Source organism: Lates calcarifer, linkage group LG19 (assembly GCF_001640805.2).
Source record: "Lates calcarifer isolate ASB-BC8 linkage group LG19, TLL_Latcal_v3, whole genome shotgun sequence".
NCBI lineage: Eukaryota > Metazoa > Chordata > Actinopteri > Centropomidae > Lates > Lates calcarifer.
Window position 1 is genome coordinate 20160565 of NC_066851.1, and position 26488 is coordinate 20187052.

Consider the following 26488-nt stretch of genomic DNA (forward strand, 5'->3'; position numbering starts at 1 on the left):
AAAACCATGAAAAAATGTCATAGTATAGTATAGCGTCAAAAACCATGAAAAAATGCCATAGTAAAGTATGGCATCAAAAATTGTCAAAAAATGTCATAGTTTAGTATGGTGTCAAAAACCATGAAAAAATGTCATAGTTTAGTATGGTGTCAAAAACCATGAAAAAATTTCATTTTATAGTATGGTGTCAAAAACAATCAAAAAATGTCATAGTATAGTATGGCGTCAAAAACCATGAAAAAATGTCATTTTATAGTATGGTGTCAAAAGTTGTCAAAAAATATTATAGTACAGTAGGACATCAAAAACCATGAAAAAATGTCATAGTATAGTATGGCGTCAAAAACCATGAAAAAATGTCATTTTATAGTATGGTGTCAAAAGTTGTCAAAAAATGTCATAGTTTAGTAAGGCATGAAAAACGGTCAAAAAAGGTCATAGTATACAGAACATAAACAATTTAATGTCAGTGCTTTGTATTGGACAGTTAATGTAAAGGTGTTTGTGAATTACCTGGAGGCCTCTATCCTGGTCTCAAAGACAAAGACTCTCTGAGATCATAGACGAAGTGGTGGCAGGCTGGAGGAAATGAAGGAAAAACATACAAAGGAAAATGATCAATACATTACTATCTATTTGTCATCAACAGTTTAACAATGAAAACAGATAAATATTCAACATTACTGCTGAGCCAGAGCATTTAACAAAACATTTTTACACCTTATTATACTGTGACATTTTTGATGTCTTACTATAACATGACATTGTTACTTGTATTTTGGATCACTATTGCTCCTGCATTGCTTTTATATTACAGATTTCTTCTAAATTATAGAAATCTTGTACTGTTGAACTACGTTATTAACAGATTGTGTTATGCTATGTTCTTCTCTCGCTATACTCTTATGCACCCACCCCAACCGGTCAAGGCACATGGCCGCCCACCCTGAGTCCGGTTCTGTTTGAGATTTCTGCCTCTTAAAAGGAAGTTTCTCATTGCACTGTTGCTAGTGCTTGCTCATGGTGGAACTGTTGGTCTCTCTCTGTAATACCTATTTAAAGAGTATGGTCTAGACCTGCTCTGTATGAAAAGTGCCTTGAGATGACTTTTGTTGTGGTTCTGCACTATATAAATAAAACTGAATTGAATTTGAATTTGACTATTAGAGCTTACTTTTGGTTAATACAGATTACTTATACATTATACATTAGTTTTATATTGCAGATTACTTCTATTATTAGGTTTCTCATATACTGAATCCTGAACAGAAACAATTTAATGTCAGTGCTCTGTGTTGGGACACTTGATGTAAAGCTGTTTGTGAATTACCTGGACACTTCTGTCCTGGTCTCAAAGAACTTCTTCATCATACGAAGACACTCTGCAATTGTGGACTATGTCCCTGATTGCAGGCGATGCCATCGAATCGGTGACCCCAGTCCCTGCTGATTCTTGCGCAGGTCTCTGTGAGTCATGGACAATGTCTCTGCAATCGTGGACGATGTCGTGGATGAAGTGGTGACACCTGGAGGAAATCAAAGAGAAACATACAAAGGAATATGATCAATACACTACTACCTATTCCTCATCAATGGTTTAACCATGAAAACACAGAGAAATATTCAACATTACAGCTTAATGAGAACAATTTCAGTTTCAGAACATTTTACAGTTGACTGTCATCACCTCCTGAAGAACCAACAATATTCACTCAATAAAGTTTAAGCCCAGTGAAGAGGGAGCCTTCCAGGTCAACAGATGTCAGATGAGCAAACAGTGGCTGAACAGAGTTCATTCCTGTCAAAAACATACTGTACAGTTTCCCTTCAGAGGTATCTACAAAGAGGACTCTGCAACATTTTTACATTCAAGTTTTCTCCCAGTGCCTGGGACATTAGGGATTACTTCAGGACGTATCTTTCACTTCACCAGAGAGCATATTTCACTTTCATATGATAATGATAGTGGTCAGAAAATGATATGAATTCGCATATTTTTAAAATGCTCAATGGCTGAACAACCCGACCAACACCACAACAGCCCCAGAAGATGCTATGTATGACTTTGTCAGCTAATGCAGCATTAGCAGCTAATGTAGCGTTGTAGCTAACTATTAGCTAAAGGAAACCTTTAATAAACTTTGCAACCCGGAGAAAAACACAACTGAAAAACATTAAAACGTGTTCTAGCCTTTGTATGTGCATATGTTTGTTGCTTGATTCAATTTTGCTCACCTTGAAAACAGACTTTGAACGTGTCCTCAACTGCCAAGTCTCCATGATGTACCTTGATAGCAGCCACAGGAAGCAAAGACAAAAACAGTTGAAATCCCCGTACACAGACGACTGCCTTCAGTGTCAGGTTGACATATGTTGCTGACTTAGTTGGACAGTAATTGTCTTGTTGACCAATAATTCCAAGTTATCACTGGAACTTAAATAATCCTCTGTCATACACGCTGTACAAACTTTACCTAAGCGGAGCTAGCTAATAGGCTAAAACTCGTCCGCCGCCTCTGTTTACACACTGCACTTTTTTTTTAACGGGCATCAAAGCAAGATGAAATCCTGCTGCTGCCACAAATGAAACCAGAAGTTATGAGCTGTGTCTTTAATTATTAAGTTTATAAAATAATAACTCATGGTGTACAGACTGTGAAGGGGCGTGTCAGGTGATCTGGTTTCCCAGATGAGATGGTTTTTGGGAGCAAAGCAAAACCACGTGACCTATCTCCACTGCAGTTATACAGTCTATGTTTAAATCCTGTTGTCTGCATCAAACCTCTTTATATACAGTCTATGGATCAAACATCACCAAGTCAAAGCTGCTGTAACTTGATGCAACCGATGTTTAAATTCTTCCTTTCCCTCAAAATGTTCATATGTGAATTATGTAAATAAACTTTATTAATGAATTAAGCCTTTTTTGGACAAATTATTAGCTATACAGACTTAAAATTACTGATTACTGTACATATACAACATATACAATGTTAGTGTTAATGTTAGTGCTTTCTGTTGGACAGTTCATGCAATGCTGTTTCTAAATGACCTTACCTGGAGGTCTCTCTGTCTTAATGAATTTCTTTATTGTACCAGGGCTCCCTGCAATCATGGATGAAGTGGTGACACCTAGAGGAAATAAAAGAAATATATAAAGGACAATTATCAATACATTATTACCTGTTGATCCAAAATCATACATAAATGTGAGTTCATTACTCTGTGTTAAATATGTTTAAAGACAGTTATCACAGTAACTAACTATAGTAAAATAAATGTAGTGAACAAGAAAGAAAATTTCTTTTTTTAAATGCATGATTAACTCTGGAAAAACATACATGCAGCTTTTATTTTGAAATTAATATAGTAAATTAAATATAAAGTGTGAGTAACAGTAAAAATAATGGGAGAGCTAACTAGTTTGTACCTCTACTATCACCCACAACATGCAGCATACCACATCTGAACTCTGTGTGTGTGTCTAAATTGTACTTTTCGTACATGTGACATCATGGTTGAACATCTGCGCTAAACCCCCCCCCCGACTGTCAGATCTCTGGGTGGCCTCTGTCCGGCTACGTCTGTTTCTGTGTCTACAGACACCTGCTAATTTTCGGCCATATGTAGTTGGTGTAAGCCGACGGGGGGACAGCGGCTGGGGCATCTTTGGAAGGGCTGCTGCAGTAATTGGGAAGTACATTTCCTTTCAGCATGCCCATTCATTCCTTCTTTGTTTTTGTTGTCAGAGGTTTTCTTTCATGCTTGGCCAAATGACAACAGAATTAAAGTGTCGAGCCATGCTTTCCCTACAACAGCTTTACACCCCAGAAAACTTTGTCTTTGTTAGGGGTGGAGGGTTGAAGCGAGAGGGAAGAGCAGATATTAACTGATCTCGTTAACATTCCAAGAGACACTCCTGTTCCCCCTCTCTGCTCCTCATCCTCACCTCCCACAGCATTTCTCCACTCACACCGGGACCTGAGTGGACTGGCTGGCACAGAGACGAGAACAGGAGGGGGAGACGAAGCACCCGGGCTGAGAAACAGCACCGAAGGGAGGCGCATCCCACCTCTCACAGCTCTGATAATGATACTACACAGATTCTTTGCTGAGTCTCTACAGTGGTCTAATAAAGAAGAATCCTGATAATTCACTGTCTCCAGTTTGTTTAGGCCTCAATTTTTCTCTCTTTATGTCCAACTGGCCCTTCTCCTTTCTCTTCTCTCCAATTTGGCTTGACCCTCCTCTTGAATTCTCTCCATCCTTTCTGAGAAAATAGGCCTTTACTGAAACCGCCTGGTGCACACAGAAATCATTAATGCTGACCCTAATTGTGCCAATTCCAGCAGCTCAATAGCTCTAATTACAAGGCTCTTCACTGAGGCACTCAAAAAGCCGCTGAACTGCCATAGCTAACAATTAAAAAATATCTATGGGCACAAAGACTGAGAAAAAAGGATTTTGGGTGGAGGGAGGGGGGTGTTACCCATTCCAGCAAAGGGTGACCGGATGGCCCTTTTCAGCTCTTAAAAGCCCAGTTTCTGTGGATTGAGGGGTTGCTGAACTGAAGCTGGACACCTGCACTAAACACTCTGCCTCCCTCACTCACCCTCTCCGGTCTCTCCTCCTTCTTTTTAACTCGCTCTCAATGGGGCCACACAATTTATATGAAAGGGAAAAAGATGGAGAAAGAGAGAGCACAGAGGGAGAGAGGACGTGGGAGCCAGAAGTTGAGAGTTCGTATGACTACAGTGTGAGACCAGTTTTATGAGTTCATTTAGTGTGCTTTTAAGGAAGGCTGGACATTAATGCAACACAATCAGTGGTGAGAAGTGTTCAGAGCCTTAAGAAAAGGTGGCAATACTGTGATATAAAAATATTTCATTACAAGTAAAAGCACTCTATTGAAAAGTATATAAATATTATTAGCAAAATGTATATAAAGTAACAAAAGTTCCAATAATGCAGAAAATGGTTCCCATGTCACTGATAGTAGTATTATAGATTATGGCCAATTATTGCATTGTTATTTCTGATGTATTAATGTGAATTTAGCATTTTACTGTTGTATTTGGGAGAGGTGGAGCTCATTTAATTTATTCTATATAATGTTGGTGATTTAATTAAATGTAATAAAACAGTAAGAAGAATAAAAGTTACAATATTTTCTCCTGAAATGCAGCCAGGTGGAAGTGTTCGCATGAAAACCTCATCTACAAGTACATCACATTTATACTTAAGTAAAGTACTTGAGTAAACGTACTTATTTCAGCCTCATTACCCAGTCATACTTATATTTATTATAGAGCATAAGCTTCAGAGACTATTTGGAAAATCTGAAAACACACTGACTGTATAAGGTAATATGCAGCTATCAAGTGTGAAAGTATTTTTACTAATGAGTTTGTGCGTTTAATCATTTTAAAACTGCAACCTGTTCACTTTCAAATACTAAAACTAAACTACTGTCAAGGACTGTTAAGGACAACAGGAATATTTCTGCACTGGGCTCCTCATAATGATCAGCAGTCTTACTCTTGCAGATAATAAGGATTACTCCTAAAAATTAATTCAATTATTAACAGTAATTACAGATAAAGTGTTACAGCCAGCTGTTTTTACACAGTCAACCACTGAATCCTCATCCTAACCTACCCTACACACACACACACACACAGAGAGAGAGAGAGAGAGAGAGAGAGAGAGAGAGAGAAATCTACAAACAGAGGCTGACCCCCTGCAGTGCTTGTGACAGCTATTGACTTTACTCAATAGATGTTTTCCATTGTACCCCAAGTACACAGGCTAAATGTCACGGCAGCAGGATACTAGCCTATTATAGAGCATTATATGTCTCTGAATGGGGATGAGAACCTAAAATTTGACCTCACAATTGCTTGGCCATTGTCCCCGCTCTCAAAGACTGATGATAATACACTGAGTGTCCCTGCAGCTGCTGAGTCTCCTGCTCCTCTCTCTCTTAACTGACCACAGCAGCTTTCTCTCCTCTGTGGAGAGTTAATCTTGGACCAGTTTAAGGTGGGCGTGACTTTGACGCTCAGCCTCGACTGCTATTGGTCAGCTGAAGTGTCAGTCGGCGCTGCGGCTCCCTCCTTTGCTTTTAAATGAAGTTGCAATGGATACAGGCGCGACTCAACCTGTGGAAGCCGCGATGAACAGCTGATCCTCCCGCAGTGGATAAAAAAACTGCCACAATGGTCACCGCCAAGTCATGATTTCTCAACCCACGCACGGCACTTTGAATAGCTCTTGGAGAAGCAGACAAAGGAAGATCACTAACAGGGAAACAGAGTGGAGAGAGTGAAGGAGCGTTTGATTTTGTCACGGTTTGGACCTGTTGATCATCAGTGTGACAGAGGGACACTGAGCGCTCAGCCTTACCTGCCGCTGCCTGCTCCGCGCTCACCGACGCTCAATTATGTTATTGTCAAGTTTTCTTATCTTCACCTTTTCTCACTTTTTGGCGCCTCTGCTTCTCTGTTACCTGCCTCAAGTCTCCGCACAGAGGTCTAGTTCACGGGTGAGTACATACCTGTGTGTCCGCTATGTCTAAACAGTCCTCACATTGTTCAGATTTAGAATAACCCTGGGGTTAATTACAAGAGTAATAGCCTATCAGACCGCACAGATCAGCGCCTCATCTAACCTTTCAAATCTATCAGCTATTACTGTTTTTTGACGGCATGATTTAGACTTTCAAGACTGCAATCCTCCTGTGAGAGAAAGTGCAGAAATCCGTGGATATGATATAAACACTACTGGATATATGTGCTGTAGTGTATTATGCAGTTCATGAGACTATCCATGACGGCGTTTTTGTCCAGACCAGGTGTAAAACAGAGAGTATAGGAGAACCTTAATCGGTGATTGAAATGAAATCAATAAAGTCAACAACTGGTGTAAGATTCAAGGACTTTCCAAACGTAAATTCAAGGACTCAAACATAACATGTTGTTGGGGTTGGGACATAAACATATTCGGCCTATGCACAAATTAAACGACTTATTTATTGCTGATTATATTGTCAAGTAAAGACACCCTTCTGCTGCAATAAGAAATGAATGATCAGTAAAATTTGTAATGCAGGTTGTACATTTCATGAAACTGAAAACCGTGACTATCAAACATTTAAGGACTTTTCGAGGTTTATTTTAGAAGCTGCCTCTGTGCATGAATACTATCAGTTACTCTGTGACATTTTGGCTGTTTTGTCGTTACTGACCTGCTCCAACAATTTTCATCTGATCTCACTGAGTCATTAGAGACGCCTCTAGGCCAGAAAATACTTCATTAAAAGTAAGAGCCAGAAACTCAAGGCCAGATCTCTGTCCCTCTCCAGGTGGGTTAGATACAACCCATCTAGATCCACTCTCTTAACTTTTGGCTGCACAGATTTCATTTCTGATCAGAGGATAAGACGTGATAAATGGACTATAAATGACTGTGACCACTGACCAGTATCTACCATGCATTTCCTTCACCACAGCATCCCTGCTCTAGTCCCCTCTTCTTTTCTAGGACAGATCTTTGTCTCTCCATCTCTCTCTCTTTTTAAAACTCTCTCCCCTCTCACACACACTGCTTTATTTGTTCCCTCTCTTGTTCGAAGCCTTTTTTTTTTTTAACTACCCACGGCACTGTCCAGGCTGAGGGGGAAGGAAGTGATGTGAAGCCGAGGAGAACAGCATTGTTTCAGTTCACAGATGTAGTGTAATATTTGTGGTCAGAGGGGGGAAGATGTTTTTTTTTTTTTTTTTTGGGGGGGGGGGGGGGGGATATGTAATGCCCTCTCACATACTGGAACTATTTCACAATGTCTTTGAACCCGCTCCACCCCCACCCCTACAGAAGACACTGTGGTCAAGAGTTTTTTATGGAAAGAATCACGGGGAATTTATACTTTGCGTAATCAAGTCTTTTGTTACTTGCTTTAATTGTTTTCCTCCTGGGCAAATTATAAGTAGATCCAAGTGGAGTGTGTGGTTTCACTGCCATGCAAGTGCATCTGGTGTTGCCAATTCAGGTGGCAGATCTGTGGTAATACAACACAACACAAGTGCTAGGATGTGTGGGAAATCAGAAGAAAGACATGTGAAATGTGATTTACTGGACTTTTCATTAAGAGATGTCTTGCTGTTGTGAAAATTTTCCTTCTTTCTTCCTGTTCAAATTTCTCCCTGTTTAAGGATTTCATGCTCCTCTGCAGGCTGAGAAACTCTATCACCTTCTGCCTTAGGAAACCCTTTCAGAACCACATTGGATAAACTCCAAATACAGGGTGGTCAATCTGAAAACAAGGCTTTTTAGTCCTAAAAACATATCACTTTACAGACAAAAGCTTTTCACTAGAGTAGCAATCAAATGCTGAAAAGTTGTCCAAGGCTCAGTGAACAATCACAGCATCTCTATCAACTTCATCCCCATCAAATTAAACTGTCTGCATCCACTTCATCCTCCTCTTTGCCTGGATTAGGCCTTGAGGAGGAAGAGTCACACTCTGCCTGCTTCACACCCCCACTCACACCACACTAGATGCTTTTAACATTGCTCACAGCTGCTGTAATACCAGAATTCACACCCCCACTTTCCACGTTGATATCAGGGGTGAAAGCCTGAGCTAACTTCACTGCATAGCACTGCTCCTTTCTCATTTCCCCAGAGGCTCGATGATGCAATAGGTGCACACGTCCAACATTTCTCAGAGCTGGGGAATACAAGTAATTGGGAGACTAACAAAGCTTTAGACAATTCAAACATTTTTGTCTTGTGATTGTTGCAGTTTGTGCAGTTCTGTCTTTCCCTCTCTGTCCTCATTGTTCAGAGTTCAACTTTGATGTCTCCCTTATTGTTTTAGTAACTTGTTCATCAGCTAGTGGGAGGACAGCACCACTCAGATGATAAGGATATGTGATGATGGTTAAGGATGGTGATCACACATTTTCCAGTAATAGATGTGCAACACTGCCTCTGTATAATGTGCCTGAATTACTTACTTAGATTCAAAGGCACCAAAGAAAAACAAGATCTCATCGAAAAACTTGATCCTATGAATCTGGATGCAAATTTTTTCTTTCTTTACAGTCTAAGAGGATTAAAGTTCACATCTAATTGCTCCTCTTATGACTGCAACAAGAAATTTTGCAGGTTTTCTGGTCCATGGTACCAGAAGTGATCCATCCAATAAGGCAGGTGGTGGACAGACAGGCAAAGTCTCTCTTCCTCTAACTTTTTTTCCACTACAAAAACCGTGTCCCAGGGGGGATGTGTTTAGAAATTAGGGTTAGCAAATAAGAATGCCATCGACGCTTACCCATCTATCCTTAATCCCCCTTCATCAAATCAACCTGTTGGTGCCAGGGATGGGATGAGATGAGCGGTCAACCTGCATACTTTGGAGACAGCATCAGTGAAGACTCATAAACCCATTGAAAAACAAACATAAACAGCCAGGCCAGAGTGGTGAAGCAGCCAAGTCTGCATACCTTCAGCTTGGGAAAGTAGAGCCCTGGTTCAAAAGCAGGAAAGCCTTTTTATTGGTGTGACGTAGATCACAGCCACAGTGCAGGTGTGAGAGGTCTGCATGTAACGTATGGGTGCAGGTGTCTGTGGGTGATTGTTGAATGGCCAGGCAGGGACTCTTAACTATGCTTACAGTGCACAAAGGAATGGAGAGCAGGGACTGGCCTCTTTGTTAAGTGAGAGAGAAAATCCAAATATGAAAACAGAAGATACTGAGGTTGATTTTAAAGATCAAAACAGATATTAGTGGTATGCCATACTGGCATACAGTAAATATTGCATCAAGTTTTGGTGTCTCAAATGGTCAAAACCGAAGCAGCAGTGGCTGAAAAATCTGGATTCTCCAATTCCCATAATGTAACAACATCATTACAATTAAACCTCCCTTCCTGGTAAAAGGCTGTGTCTTTCAAACTTTGTCCCGGGTTGTAAAGCAGGCTTTCTATTATATATTTTTAGTCACCAAGTTCAAGTTGAGGTGAACTAAATGACATCAAGAGGGCTGACTGGTTGTGGTTCTGTCATGGTTATCCAAGAGGAGTTGAATCGAGGGCAACTGGACTTGGTTGTAGATATGTTTCACCACTCATCATAAGAGACAAAGCTACAAAAGACATTACACAGCTTTTTTACAGGCTGAGTAATCCCCAACTGACGAGTAACCTGGTGAAGTTCCCCTTTTTTGCTCTGTTATTTCAACAGACCAGAGATTTCATCAGCGCTATATCAATGATTTTGTTATAGCAATGCCTCCATCTGACGGATTTTACAAATCTGCCATCTCAGCAGGGCTGTCAATCTGCCATCAACAGGCTGATGATGAAGAAATGTAACAAATGGACTTGACTTTCAAGGAATCCTAACCATTCCTGCAATGTGCTGGAAATGTGCTTGTCAGTATCTGGGACAGCTGCTCAAATGAGAGTTCTCCAGAACAATTTTAATATACAAAGAAGTAAAGTGAGGATATTCTGAGTTATAGCTACATGTAGTCAATGTGAAAAGGCCAGCAGCCAACAAACCATCTTGCCTCAATAAGAGAGAAAAGAGGTTCAAACCAAACTTAAAGGGGATATTCTTCTGATTTTATCATGATAATATAATATGTAGGCTTCTTCATAATCAGTACCTTTCCAAAAAAAAGCTGAGTACAGTACTTTGGCAACAATCACCTTACTGTAAGTGAAAGCAGAATTACTGATTTTGTATGCATGCACACTGAATTATAATGTACATTAGAATCTACATACTCAGTTAAAAGAATAAGAGAAACTGCTGCTATAGTTTCCGTATTGAATATTCATATTCTTTGTTGGACATTGGCATGAAATGGGTGGAGATAGGTCTGTCCATTTAACCATCAAGCCACTGATGTGTAGAAGAAGAGCTGGTGACCATAATCACACAGATGTGTAGTGCACATTTCTCCATTTAGTCTTTATAGGGAAAAACATTCTTGGCAAAGCTGTAAGGTCATAGTTTGGCATCACTGTCCTCTGTGAAGAGTCATGAAATACAAGCCTTTTAGATTAACTTTGTCCTGACTTTTCCTGACAGCAGCAGTTTCTGATTAGGAACTAAACCCATAAAAACAGTTATTGGTGATGAAGCCTGAGGTTTTGGATTCTTTTGTTGTACAGTGGTGTGATTTTGCATACTGATACGACAACATACATATGCATGATTGTGCTGTTTTTAGAACTTTTTCACTCAGACTGGCTCTATTGAATTGAAGATGGAAATAAAATTCAAAAGGATTCTTCCTCTGGGGATCATGAATGTCCTTCACCACCAGCTTAATAGATTATACAGTATTGTGCATGCACATGGAGATTACATGATCATAAATCATATGAAACGAAATGCAAAAAAAAATCTGTTGTGGTTGTTAATGGCTTTTCTGGGAAATGTTGGAAATTTCTAACTGAAGTAGAATAAATGAGACAAGGTGAGGGGAATAAGGGACACTAACAACAACTTAAAACCCCCCAGGATAACTGCTGAATCCATTAAATGTCAACAACTCTAGTCTGAAACACAAAGGTTCACAAGCCAAGGCCTTACATGAGTAGACACCTAGGCTCCACTTATATCTCACAGGACACTGGCAGATGGCTGTGGGTGACTCCACAGGCAACCAATCAAATTGCTTACATATGTTGATTCCCTCTGATGACCGCGTGATCAGCAAACGTATTTCATGCTCAATTGTGGGGCTTTCTAATCAGTGTAATTAAATGCAGTCAAAGTCCAGCTCTGGGATTTCAGGCTGGGGAGCTGTACGCATGGATCATCGCTACTTCACTCAACCTTCCTTTTCCGCTGCAGATCTTCCTGATAGTCATGGTTTATGGGGTGCCTTTGCATTTACGTAAATGTCCAGTGCAATATGGGAACTTGCTTTATGTAAATTCAGTGTGTCAGTGACATACGCAGGCTCTTGTTTGAGAGGAGCCTGTTGAAAGAGTTATGGCTCTCTGTAATCCCTCAGATTATCATGACGGCAGAAACACTTCCTCTTTCCTATCAAACCAGCTCAGCAGATTAGCCTCTGCTCTGCCACATTATTTAATCATTTCCTTTGATATGGGCGAGTGTGTGGTCGCAGCTTAAGTATGCAATGGTGGCGTGGAATCTATTGTAATGTGTGATGGACACACACAGACACACACACACTTCCTCACTTCCTGGGAACAGCAGAGACAGCTGACTGTTCTGTAGCCAGGATGTGGCATTAGTGACAAACAAGGAATGTTGTTAATCAGATTTACAGCCATTTCCGAAAAGGAAGAATACCCCTCCTCCTCCCCCTTAATAACACTTTTATTTTGATTACTTTACACCACTTCAAAAAGGGAAATAGGGAAGTCATTTTTCTCATTAATCTTGTGTTTAAATTTCCTGACCATCATCTAAAGAGGAAATCTGATTTCAATGTAGTAAGAAAATGTTTTTCATCAACTCTTAATCGGCTGTACTAAATCTGCTGGAGTTTATAACCATGATAACAGTCCATCAAGTGACTATGTGTAATGTGAAAGAGGCCACAGAAATTGATTACCTAATTCTGCAGTTCCTCTCAGCTTTACACAAAGTGTTAGAGTCTCACTGTTTTAACTTTATGACCCACAACTTTACTGTTTTGGTTCAGTCTCAATGCTCAGCACTGTTTCCAGACACAGTGGATAGATGCTACCTGCTCAGCACCAAACACAGACACAGCTAACAACTAGCTGGTGAACATAGTGGTATCAGTAGAGACAGATATTAGGAGTTGGTAGAGAGGTAAAAGGACAATGAATATTAGACATATTCATCAGCTGGACACAAGCACAGCTTCAAATGAATGCTATTGTTGCTCTGTGTCTGCTGGACATGTAAATATGCTACTAAATTAGCTGTATCTTAAAACTTAATGAGACTCGGTAAAAAGCTAGTATCTGGGTGAGCTGTGTTTGGCTGTGCAAAATTATCGAATCCTAATGCACTGCAGAGTGTCTGTCCTGTTGGGCTGCTGACAGTGTTGTCAGTTGGTTTAACTCACGGTAACAGCTGTATTTACTGCTTTAGCTGTGCACGTTCCCACACTTTGAGCATTTAGATTTAGTCGACACCAGACGGCCAGAAACTTCATTTAAGTTACAGACAGACAGAAATCTAACTTTTTGAAGGGGAAACTCAGATCTTTGCAGCCCTTTATTTCTTTGTAGATTCAGCCCAGTGGTAGAGATGAAAGAAAACAAAGGGTTATTACTTTGAATGTCAGTGTTCAAGTCTCTATCCTTCTGGCTTCATCACTTTGCACTTTCTCCACATCACCTCTAACAACTACTTCACCAAAACTTTACCCACTGAAACATGACAGTAATTACAGTAAGAGGTCAAATTAAAAGAAATTGTGGTGTAGGGGACTACAAGTTAATGCTTTAAACCCAATCCCCACCCTCCTGCTGCGAGTCGCACACACACTTTGCATCTTCTTTGTGAAAGCTTGCCATTTCACAACAGACTAGAACTGGGTTTTAAGGGTTTTAAAGGGTTACTTTGAAAATCTTAAATTACAGGTTTCTTTTTCAAGACAAAACCCCATTAGAAATTTAAAAGGAATATGTGGGAGGAGAAGAAGGGCACAACTTTTAATACATTCCTTTTCATTTTCTCCACTTTTTTTTCTTTTTTATAACACGGTTAAGTAAAGTGTGTTAATTGAAACAGCATGAGGGATGGCATTCGCTTTATAGATTTCCTGAAAACTAAATGCTAATTATCGGACAAAAGTGATTACCTTGGCCCGTTAAAAGCACACAATTAGCCCTGACTTTGGTGGACAACTTTCATTGGCCTGTTACCTCTTTTGTTGGCTCACTTTTATCCTCCTTTTCCTCTATTTGACTAATCCACTTGTTGGCTAGTAGGTATGCCAAAAACGCCTGGTGATTAATGACACAGGGTTGCTTTAGACGGCCATATATGTATATATTTATGTATGTGTTGGTGTTGTTGCATTGTTTGTTGCTGTTGAGCCCAAAGGGGATAATGAGACCATCACACGTTAGCGTGGAGCTGGCACACAGAGCCCTGTCTCCATGTCTCGCACACACATTGATGTAGTCCGACCTGTAATGAATCTCCATCTGTGCATGCAAAAGCCTTTTCCGTAGAAGCAGTGATGTCATTCATGTCAAGGTGCATGTTCCCGTTAGTTAAACAGAACAGACTTTTTTTCCACTACACAGGATCTGATTAAACCACTCTTTGTGATATCAACTTAGGGTAAAAGCTTAAGTCGACCCTTGTTAGGACAAAGTGGAAAGGGTTGTCACTGCAGTGGGCTTCTCCAACTAAATGTTGTTTTAATCAGGAGAATCAATGGCAAATTTTGGACCATTTCACTTTATAATAACGACCATATTGCGGCCTTTATTGTTCTTCCACCAGTTTTACATTAGACCACACAGAAAAATACCGACAGTGTTTTTTCAGCATATAAATCTTAAAACTTTCCAAGTGTTTCACTAATGCTGTAAACATCAGAGTTAACTCTTTATGGCAGTCTTCAACACTCAGACAACAGCTATATCACCTGACAGGACAGACAGCTTTCCAAAAAAAATCATTTCCAATTAACAGAGGAAATTTTGCTCTGAAGAACAGATTGAATCGGATCTGGGAAATGTCTCATCATGAACCAGAAATATTTTTGTGTTATTAAGTAATTAAGATGCTTCAGTTACAGTTATTTGGAGATGAAAACTCAGAGGTCTGGCAGTAAGATTTTAAAACTAACCAGAAGTATTAAATTAACTGTAATGCCTGTGGACTAGAATACTATAATTTAGAGTTTTAACAGTGACAAACTACAGCCAGTGATTTCCAAATGCAACATCAGCCTCAAGTACAAGATGTAGATTACTGGAAGGCCTGACTGCAGGTTTGAAACCTTATCTCTCTTTGCAGCTCATAAACATTATTGTACTAACATTACAAAAGCACAGCTGATTTTTTATACTAACTTCCACATAGCTGAAAGAAAGGCAGAAAACACATCACGACTCATTGTTAGCTTATGAAAAGCTGCTACCACAGTTTTACTTTCTAACGTCATCAAATGCTAAATCAAAGGACCACAGCAGTGGGTTTTAGCTCCTTAACTACAAATCATGTAGATTTTACATATTTCCTGAACATTTTCAAAAGCAGGTTATAGAGTTTAAGTTTTTCTGGTGCTTTATTTTGTACTATACCAAGCATCCAGTTGTTTCCCTTCATTTTCCTGTGTATGGAATTGCTAGGTAAACTCTTGAGAAGTGTGCAAGGCATCACAGTGAACTTGGAAACTGTGTTTTAGAAACTTTAATGTACTTTTATTTGAGCCATCCACTGGTTTCCATAAATTCCAGTGCAATGTGAATATCCATTAGCTAAAATATTCTGGTAATGCATTTTTCAGGCAGATTGATTTAAGATGTCTTCATTACATAACCTCATTACATGACAAAAAATAACGTTGACTTGGTTTTCACTGTGGTGAATTATACAACTTGAGCAAGTTTCAAAAGTCTGCTAATAGATTTTCATACCACTAAATATGAGAACTGATGGCTGGTACAAAAGTAGGTTCAGTTTTATAAAACACAACAGCATAGTTTACACAACTGTTAGCTCAGATGTAAGTGTATGTGGTTTGCAGTTAATTGGCTAAAACATGCATCACCACTTGTATGGTCCATTAAAGGGATACTCATCCAAGCCTGTTTACAGGTCTTCAAGAGGACTACTGCATATGTGAAAAAAGCCTTTTGTGGCTTCGGAGGGATCTAGTATATCACCTAGATCTCTAACTCAACTGTCTACAGTTGTGAGGGTGCTACGTTTTGGCAATGAAGAATAAAATAAAAATGTTGACACATTTGCTTCTGCTGCATTGATTTGGATATTTTTTATTTTATTTTTTAATGAATTGCCCACTGTGAGTCCAGCAGTATTGGATACTAAATTGGTGGAGTTCTCTTTTCAGACACATTCAGTATTTGAGACATGATTGGTGAAAAACAGAAATAAGTTTGAAGCTAGTGTTGCCTTGTATTTGTCCACAGTCTTATTATTCTTGTCACTACATCTGTGTTCTATCTGGTGTATAAATCAGCTCACATGTTGTTAACCTTTAGCAAATCTTATTCCCTACTAAAGCAAGAGCTGATGAGTGTAAGAAAGGTGAAAATAGGATCAACTGTTTATATTGTGTTATGTTTGTTTTTATACTCAAACCTGTCCAAAGAAATGAGCTCTACCCTACACACATAAAACCAGTTGGAAACTTTAACTTTATTGCATTTACTGTAGTAGACGTAATCCACAGATTTGTTTGTTTACTACCTTTGTTCTGCTTCACATTGCCTGCTTTTTCCCACTGTCAGCCCGTTAAGCATGCAAATATAAAAATTATTATTTTCTAATCATATTCTTTCTTCTTGCTCCACTGCTGTGGCTTGAGCTGGAACAGATTCCCTGCCAGTGACGGTAAAAAAGGACCATTTTGCTAATGCTGTAATGGTTGCACAATGGGGGTTGCATTTCACTTATTTTATGAGTGGTGGAGGGAGAGAAGGCTCAGGGCTCTGTGTATGCTCCTGGCTGAGATGTGTGTGTGAGATTGTAGGTATTTGTGTGTGTTGGGGGAATTTGGCTTGTTAAATGTGAGAATCTCGGTGCTCATTGTTTCCCGGTCAAGATATCAGAACCAAACCAATGTGTAACTCCCCTGGCGTTTTACCTTCGTCTCATCTTTGACTTCTCTTTTGGTGGGCTATCAGGCAGGGAAGGACACAATGTCCCTACAGTGTCAGGGGATTTACTGTATACCTAAACCACCTCTCTGTCCATTACAAATAAAAAAGATATGAATTTCTTCTTGTTCTCTTTGAAAATTAAAGAAAGGTCCTGTGAGCTGTTGTTAGTGTGATTATTCTCTCAGGGATGTATTCAATACTCCATTATGTTGTTTGGTGCTCTGGCCTCTGTTAAAACTTTGATGTGCTGCCTGTTGCACTATGATGTAAAACTCTGCATGATGATCTTCAACAAGGGAGTATGAATGTGTTTCTCCCCACAGGTTTAGGTAATCCAGTAATAGCTCTTGTTACATGTTTGTCTGTTTAATTTGGATGTGTTTGTTTGATTTTGATTGTGGGACGTCGGGTGGGTCTCAACCCCAGCCATTATTGTCCTAACAGGAGGGGCGGCTGTTTTCCCTCAGGAGATAATACTAGGTCCAGTCATCCTGGCTAATACTGTGGCAGCTGATTGCTGTCAAACAGACCTGGGTCAGACAGTAACTGGAAATAACTCTTAGCGTTTGTTTTAAACTTAAATTGCCAGTTGGGTGGGGTTTACCACATCAGGACAATTCAGATAGTATTTGGTAAGCTGGAAACCACAGAAAAGTGTCAGAATGTTAATGTCAAATGTTTGCTGATTGCCTACAAACTACTGTGGTGCTAAAAGACAAACCTCACACCATCTGGTTATGAGAGTTGTTTTTCAGATACCATGAGATCCAGGCTCAGCGTCATTCACCGCTGCTGTGAGCTGAACTTTATTTTGGCAGTATTTAAATGTGAACCACGTGCACATTTATGATAGTGAGGATTTAATGTAAACCTCTGGTCCCCGCAGAAACTGTTGTGACACTCGATAGGACCCGAGAGGCGGCTGTGATGGAGCGAGTCTGAGTCAGCAGATTAGATTAGAGAGAGTTTAGCGTATTGTTTGCTATTTGATATTCTCTCCAGGGGACTCAGGGATCTCTCTCCATGAAGTAAGTTATACTCATTTTTGTTTTTGCCACTGTTGTCATATTTTGAAACTGTTCTTTGGCAATAATTCAAATAACTTAGGGTTTTAAAAATGACCTACACACAACACATTATGCAGGTCTTCACATAGGGGTTTTATCAATCACTGGCCAATTGCTGGTAACAGCACCCCTTAAAGGAATAGTACGAAATTTTGGGAAATATGCTTCTTTGCTTTCTTATAAAGAGTTGGATGATAAGTCAGTGCCACTCTCATGTCAAATATGAAGGATGGTCAGCACCTTCAAAGCTAAACCATGAGACAAAAACTTCCCCTCGCTGTCTGGAGTCACATTTGCCTGAGGTCTTTATTAAAATTTTAATCTTCAGTTCAAGTAAAAGAGCTTCTTTCTTATGTGCCAGAGTCTCTGGTTTCACCTTTATGGGAGATGAGTCTGTGGGTGGGACAGTATGACTAAGAAATGACTACATGTGGGAGACTTGGTAAGAGTGTTTATTTCCACTTACTGGACAATGCCGTCTCAAAATCTGTGATTTAATGCTTTATTATGACAGCGGAGGTAGAAAGGCTGCATCCATTAAGGTAGTGAGTCAGGGATGGGGAGCACGGGTCAGTCTGTGGGCACAGGCCAGACTCTGTGGCTCTTAACCTGGAGGAGTGGCTGAATAGACCTAAATCACTTTTATAGAATAGCTTACTTTGGATACTGGTTTACCGATTTAACAGTTCATCACATAGACAAACTGCTTTCCATCCACAGTACTTTGGCTCAGTGTAGTCGGCTCTTTTTAACCACTTCTGCTGGAAGAAACATAACTTTTTTGTTTTCTTATACTTCAGCTTAAAGTTTAACTGGTTGCACTATTTGTATTTTGAAATAAATCATACCCATAAATAAATACCCATATGCTACTTTTTTCTGAAAAGAAAAATGGCTATCACGCAGTTACATGCTTTTTTTTTTTCCAACTACTGAATTATTAGATTATATTATTGTAGAGGAGGACACGCAAGTTGAAATTGAAATGATGTGATATGTTTTCCTCCCTGTCTGCACTCTCTCATAAAGAGGCACATCATGATTTAGTTTTACTCTGAGCTGTCTGACAAGAGCTTTTCTACTGTGCCTCAGTGCCAAGGCTGAAATCACATTAAACTGTCTGCTTGTTCTGGACATATTGTTACAGCAAGGCCAGTGGGATTTGTGTCCGACTGTATCCTGTAAAGTATTATTCCCCTTTTGTTTAAATTCCCTTTTGCCTTGTTGTACGAGGATTTTTTTTTTCTTTTTGGTATCAATTTTAGGGGAAGTATCAACATTTCACTGTGGGAGTTAAAGCAGCCAAAAGTGTCTCTCTGTGTTCAGAACTTGGATATTTTAAGAGATCCGTTGTTTTATGTGGGGATTAAACCTGTGACCCTGCAGATTCAGGACACTTTCTTAAACTTTGGACCACCCTGCCACCCTGTTACCTCATCTCGTGATTTTATCTGGCAGTTACTGAAGCTCCACTATCCTTCTCTATTTCAGGAAGAGTCTAATCTCTGTCTTTGCTCTTTACAGATAATGGAGCATCTGCCTGTGCTGATAGCTGTGACATCCATGAAAATTACCGTGATAATTTCTCCACTGCAAAACACTTCCCAATCAGCCTACCTCATGTTTTATTTAGTTGTAAAAATCTTAACTTTCAGACACAGTTAAAATATCCTGCCTATGGGGGGAAATAATTCCACATTTTTTCCAAATGAGGCTTCATCTGTTTCAGTAAAAGTATTAAAACAAGCCAGAAAGGGGCAGTTCTCTTCACTAATATGAAGAAAATGATCCAAAGAAAGTCTTGAAACCAGTTAATTTGCATTGGACACATGTAATATTAGCTCAGCAGTTGGCAGATTTTTCACTTTTTGAATTTTGGACTCAGTTTTTGATTAAATTGCTGGGATTTAGAAATTAATGTTCATGACTGTCATAACTGTCAGCGCTGGCAGAAACTGTTTGGTATCTGTAAAGTAAAAAAACCACAGAGGACTGTAAATAGATTATTTTCTGACCTGTGTCTCATTTTCCTCGCCACATTTTGGATTTGTAATTCGTGCTGTAACAAGTTTAAACTTCTGTGTTGTTTCCAGGTCGTCTGAGAGAGTGAGCTATTAGCCAGAATGTGACAAAGAATATAAAATTCAAGTAGTGAGAGTAAGAGGTTGACTGAGTCGTCATCGTTTTTTAGCCACACTGGCAGCATGGCTCACTGAATGGTTCTGCTGGTTGGTTCACCTCTTTGGTCCAAACTGAAATATCTAAACAGTTATTAAATGGATTGCCATGAAATTTGGTAGAGACTTTCACATCCCCAAAAGATGTCTCCTGATGACTTTGGTGACTTCCTGCCTTTTCATCTATTGAGTGAAATGTCTATTTGATAGATTAATGTGAAATTTTATACAGACATTCATGCTCCCCTCAGGATTAATAGTAATGACTTATGTGATCCCCTGATTTTTCATCAGGGCACAATTTGAATCTGTTCAGTACTTTGGCTTTTGACCAAATACCTGTTCAACTAATGACATTCCCATCAACGTCCATTAGCATCCTGACGTATTAAACTAATATGTTGAACATGTTAAACATTATATCTGCTAAACATCAGCATGTCAGCATTAGCAGTTAGCTCAAAGCATGTAGCCTGATGGAGCCTGGCATATCTTAGTCTTGTTATTTTGTCTTCTCTCTAAATTAAAACTTTGTCTTGGTAATTTAGAGTATGCAACATACAGAGATGTATTATTTCTCCCTACAACATGCTCATTAACATGCCCCATGCAAATCACCTTCAAACGTAAAGGAAGGATTTCCAGTCAGTGTTCACATTAAGCTGAACTCTTGCAGTAAAGAGCAGATTATAGGTGATTAGTTGAAGTGCCCGCTGATCTAATAAAATCTAAATTTTCGGGAAGACAGTGTCAGTGTCAGATATTTAAAGTATGATGTAATTGGCAGTTTTAAAGGGGCAGAATGGGTGAAAAGGCAAAGAATTGAGATAGGAGGATTGTGAGGGTTTCCGGAACGGCCTCACACCTTAATAATAAAAGTAATAACATAGGCACAGAAAGATGTAAAGTAATGCTTTAACAGAGAAAAATAGTGTGCCACTCAGTTAATCTGTTTAGTGCATGTTAGCTGAAAACTCCTGGTGATTCATTTGTATATGAGATCCAGTTGTGCACCAGCTCATTCATGACATCAGTGGCTTGGCTTTGTTAGCATCTACACTTTGTTCAGGTCTGTCTGATTGCTCTTTATATGTTCGGAGAAAATCTGTCTCCAAGCAACATATTTAATGTTTTTCAAAATAGGTTTTTTTTTTTTTTTTTTGGGGGGGGGGGGGGGTATTTGGGATGAGGAGGGGGGTAAGAGAATGACAAAGAGAGAAATTGTGCTTGTGTACATGCAAGCTTAATGCACACATGCATTTCTACTGTGGATAATTTTGAAAATGGCCTCAGATCGTCTGATAGGAGTTGGCAAATGAGGGATGGAAACTGTGCCCTTTCGTTTCTGGCTGCGTCTCATTTTCCACCACCTTCTTCCCTCCGTACCTGCCCTTAATGAGATCTCCTGTGTCAGACTCTGAGCTCTAACCAGCACTCTGGTAATTACTTGAGAGACCTTGGGTGAAAAATGCATTTGACAAGGTTTTCACATGCTGTATTTTCCTACTTGAGAATAGCTTGATTTTCCTTTTCTGGCCTTTATGAAGCAGGTGTTTAAGCAGCCACTAAAGCTCAATCATCACTTGCGAGATAAGGCAAATCAAGTGCTCTTTGTGTGTGTGTGTTTTTTTTTTTAAGTAGTTGAAACCTTTTCAACAGGAGTTGGCTCAGGTATGCTGCTGGGCCACTTCACAGCAGAGGATTCTGGTGCTGCTCAGTGCACACCTACTCTCTCTCCTCACTAACCCACAACTCCATCTTCTTGGCAGAGTTTGTGCTCCCCTGAAATCCTTTAGACCTTAAATATATTTGAGGCAGCTGTGAAGCCAAGAACCATTACTGCTGTCAGAGAGAAGGCCGCCGTCCAACAGTAGAGTAGAATCGACTCACTAATAGATCATGAGTAAAGATCTGGGGAGGGGGGCAGGGGGGAGGATTCCCATTGCCCTGAGTGTGGTTTGGCTCCTTTGAAACTTAATCAAGGTTCAACCTGTCTTCAGCCAAAGTCCAATTAGACAAATTAGCTTCTAGGCCGAGCCTCAGTTCAGTGCAGCTCACACCCTCGTTACAGTAGCCTAAACAAAGGAAGGCAGCAGCCGACAAGTGTTTGAGGAATGCAGAAATGTTTTGAGTAAAATGGGCAAATGACCCATGAGTCCAATTTGTACATTAGTTTGGCATAATCTCAGATTCAGCTGAATGCAGCCTTTGTTTAAACACAGGGAAACTAGAAAGAAAGATGGAAAAGGAGCCAAGAAGAAAGAACAAACCAATTTTTCAAGGAATGAGAAAAAAGCTACAGATTCAGTAATCTTAAGATGTATCTGTCGTGTTATGTGAAACCTGAAGTGAGTTAAATTCCTCATGTATTGCACCATTGTTATGCTAACATGTTATTGGATTTCTCATTGCAGTGGCTGATTGGAGACAGTCACTGTGGGGTCATCTGCTCACGGACGCAGGGGAAGCCGGTGTGCGGCTCAGACGGACGGAACTATGAGACCGGCTGTGAACTGCAGAGGGCGCGGTGCAAAGATAAGACACTCACACTTGCACACCGTGGCCGGTGTCGAGGTAAGAAAGGAACTTCACCTGCAGATACATGAAACCTTCTGCAAATATGTCAGGGTGTATTCACAGAAACTCAGATCTAAGATTCATCTGCCCTTTAAGGCAAGAAATTGTGATATGTTTGCACATTCTTACTCTTATTTTCATACAGTTGTGTCAGCAGCTGGAGATGACGTGAATGCACCAGCAAGGGTTTTGTAAACAGCTTGTGCTTAGACTGCATTACTGCTGATAACCTAGTCTGGTCATGACAATGGAAGAGATGCCTCCAAACATGGGGGAAAAATATGTAAATATGTGATCATGGTAATAACAGAATAACAAGACGGGAATTTGTGTTTTTGACGACTACTGCAAACACCTAACACGTCATATAAAAATCCATTTGTGGAGAGAATCAAAGTAACGTAGAACAAAGTGCTGCACACAGTATATGTGCAAGGACAAAAAGAACAGACACTCATACTGACATAAACCGCTCTCAAAATGTAGCAGGATAGCTACATGGCATGAATGAGATAAAAATATCTCATGGTTGACAAATATATATCGCCTCACAGTATATACTGCCATATCACCTGCCTCCTGATTACCAATGTCTGCCTGAAATGACTTGTTAATTTTGATAGTGGATAAAACAAGAATATTAGCAGTAAAGTATTTGCACATCATCAGACTACACAGAGCTTGATGTGACTTTGTTGTCTTTCAGGTAAGAACTGGGTGAAAACTGATCAGTTGCCAGTGGCTTCAGCACCAACCTCTACATCTGAGGGGAGAGACCTGGAGCTGAAAGGTAGGGATGGGAAAACTTCAGATATGCTTCTTCCTAATCATAACCTAATCTTGTCTTGGAGACTATGCACTATAAATTAAAAAAGTGTGTTGTTAAAGACGTTTGGAGCCACAGAGAACACCAGAAAGTTTGGGAAAAGTGGAACTGAATGAGAAGATGTCTTTCATTTTCCGCCTCTCTGTAGGCGTGTAAGTTTTTACAGACCAGGATCACACACTTCCTCAGTCTCTGGATGCCAGCCACTTAACAACAGCAGAGATTGATAGGTCTAGAGTCAAGGTTGGAACTTGGCATTTTCTCCCCCTTTTTTCAGCCCCCCTGTCCATTAGAAAAACAGCAGTCCCAACCAAATCCATTTTTGGAGTGAATTTTGTTCCCTCTGTATGGTAATACGTGGTTTTGTTTCATAATATCAGTGGTGTGCCAAGGAAAGGAAAGCCGGGCAAAGCTCGCACAGTCTTTGCAGATGCGGCAGGCCTGTTTTGTTGTAATGAAACGGCAGCTTTATTTAAGCAGGCAGTTCATGAACCAATCCTTGTTTACAATGGCACAGCCTGGCGAGGACTTACTGAGGTGTGCGTGAGAGTCAGATTAAACACAACAGATAAATTTGACTACAAGGCTTATAAATTGTTAACAGGTACAACAAACAAGCACTAACAACAACAAACACAAAGCTATTACAACAGGCAGACCTGTTTATCCATTATTTAGCCAGGAATAAAAAAAGACATGGGGAGAATGAACATGCCATGAGCAGCTCATTATTCAAAATCTCTCAAAGGAAGATGATAAAGTGATATTTTTTTCAGTCTGATTATGGACTGTGTCTTTTCAAGTCAGTCAAACTTGGGGAAAAGATTTTCTAAATGGTGGTGTTATAAACTTTAGCAACAGTACTTAAACAATAAATAAAAGAAAAAAACTAATCTTTGGAAGTGCATAAATTGTTGCCTTGTCACAAGTAACAAGCACAGATGTGACACAAGGTAAGACATGATGAAGAAACTGCAAATAGCCTGTGATCATGAAGTTGTTTTTACATTTCCATAAATCAGACTTACTTAAATAAGAAGTTGGACAGAGGACTGACACGAGCACTACAATATTTAATGAGCCTTGTCTCTAATGTAAGACTAAATATACTCAGTTTATAAATTCATGTAACCATGTCTGTCCTCTGCGCTGACATCACTCAGCTCTGGCTCTGTCAGTCTTTTACTCTGAAGGAGACAACATGTCTGTCTCCTCCCAGGCCCAGAGATGACTTTTATTTATCTAGGGAGAAGATTTGCCAAAAGTGGAGCACTGCGGTTTCGTTGGTCAGCTTTCTGGTGTGAATGTGTATACACAAACAATTGTACGTGAAGCTCAACTCCACAGGAGCTGTGAGTGCAATAAAAACAGTAGTCTGATGGGATTCTGAACCAGTGACCAGCTGCTGTGGAGCCCACTTCATTCTGTGACCTTTCAGCCACTTCCATCTCTGTCCCCTGAGACCAGGTCTGGCTCATCAGAGCTGCAGGAACACAAGCTCAGTTTCCACTGACATTTCAAAATATCAGTATAGAGTACATGACGCACACCTCAGCACTAACAATGTGCGGCTCAGAGCCTCGCTCTGGTGCTGGTAATAGTCAATGGCAGTGTAATTTGTTGGGCAATGTGTTGTTTTAGCATTTTGGAATAGTGTAATAAAAGGTCTCTGACTTGTCTGCGCTCGATATATCTGCAGCGTACACGTTTTTAAAACCAGCATGGATGGAGAGGCTTTTCCAGAATTATGAGCAACTGAGTCACTGCAGATAATCCTGCGCTAAAAGCTTGTTAAAGCTTTGATCCTTAATCATACAATTGTGGTTATTGTGGTAACAGCAAGTGCAGTTTAATATTAGAAGCATCACTCCCTGTGCAGTTACAGAAGAGAAGACGGTGCATCTGTTTATAAAGGAACTGAACAACACGCAGGTATTGCGAGGAACTGTCACTATGTTGGGGCAGGAATGGTGGACTCCACCACTAATGCTGAAAATTAGTATATAGAAAGATAATAAAAGAAGGTCAATACACTGAATGGCTAAAAGAGTGGAAGAAATAGATTAAATAATAATGCTTTCCTCCCTGTACAACTCTCAAAATGTGCCCTTGAGCAGGACGTCTAAACGTCAGATGAAGCTCAGTGGTCAACAGTAGTAAATTGTGGTTGTACTGGTCAGCTACCAGGTGTGAACAGGGTGGTGTTGACAAAGAACATGCATCTTCGGTAAAAAACAACAGTAGTGCTGGAGGTTTGTGTACAGTATTTGAAAACAGACTATCCTGTCAATGGGTTACAGATGCAGGTCAGTCCAAGTGTCGTGTTGAGAGGAACCAGGCTTTGGAACAAGCCCGAAGACCTCAGGAGTCCATGTTTATCCCAGAATGCAATGAAGATGGAACATTTGCCCAGGTCTGTCTCTGCACCTCCGGAGGTTTCTTTTCCTTCATATATTTCATTCTTCATCTTTCTCTTACTTTCAGTCACTCTTTCTCCTTCCCTTAGTCTCTTCTGAACCCTCCCTATTCACATAATCTAACTTAATTCTTCCTCCTCTGCTGTATTTATAACCAAATCATGTATATTACAAAGCTATTGTTATTTTTTGTGTGATTTACCTTTTTTCTGCAGGTCCAGTGCCATACTCTGACAGGTTACTGCTGGTGTGTCACCAGTGACGGCAAGCCAGTGAGTGGCTCCTCTGTGCAAAACAGGACCCCGGTGTGTTCAGGTACTGGGGGGCGAACAGCCTGGCAACCTGTGGATGAAATGTCCAGAGGTTTTTTTTTTCCAAAGAATATTAAAAAGTTTGTCCAATACAAGGTTGCATGTAAAACTTGAGACTTAGTTATTTGTGCAACCAAAGCAGCTCCACTTCAGAGTAATGTTTAACAGGTTGCATGACTAAAACTATGGTAGTAGGGTAGAATATGTTTCCTGACTATTCTTTATTAGGGCTGAGAAGCAGCATAACAAGCATTTAAAATTTTCAATGGTGGCTACATTTG

The 26488-nt window shown here is 39.9% G+C and overlaps 1 protein-coding gene across 7 annotated transcripts in view; it reads left to right on the forward strand.

Annotated features, from left to right (window-relative positions):
* Nucleotides 1-6145: 6145 nt before the first annotated feature.
* Nucleotides 6146-26488, forward strand: part of smoc1 (SPARC related modular calcium binding 1) — a 50215-nt gene continuing 29872 nt past the window's right edge. For all 7 annotated transcript variants that reach the window (XM_018695531.2, XM_018695533.2, XM_018695528.2 and 4 more), the window contains exons 1-5: nucleotides 6146-6544; nucleotides 22491-22650; nucleotides 23360-23443; nucleotides 25780-25892; nucleotides 26112-26211. In XM_018695531.2, the coding sequence (XP_018551047.1) occupies nucleotides 6443-6544; nucleotides 22491-22650; nucleotides 23360-23443; nucleotides 25780-25892; nucleotides 26112-26211 (559 nt within the window). In that variant the 5' untranslated portion in view covers nucleotides 6146-6442. The remainder of the gene's footprint in view (nucleotides 6545-22490; nucleotides 22651-23359; nucleotides 23444-25779; nucleotides 25893-26111; nucleotides 26212-26488) is intronic.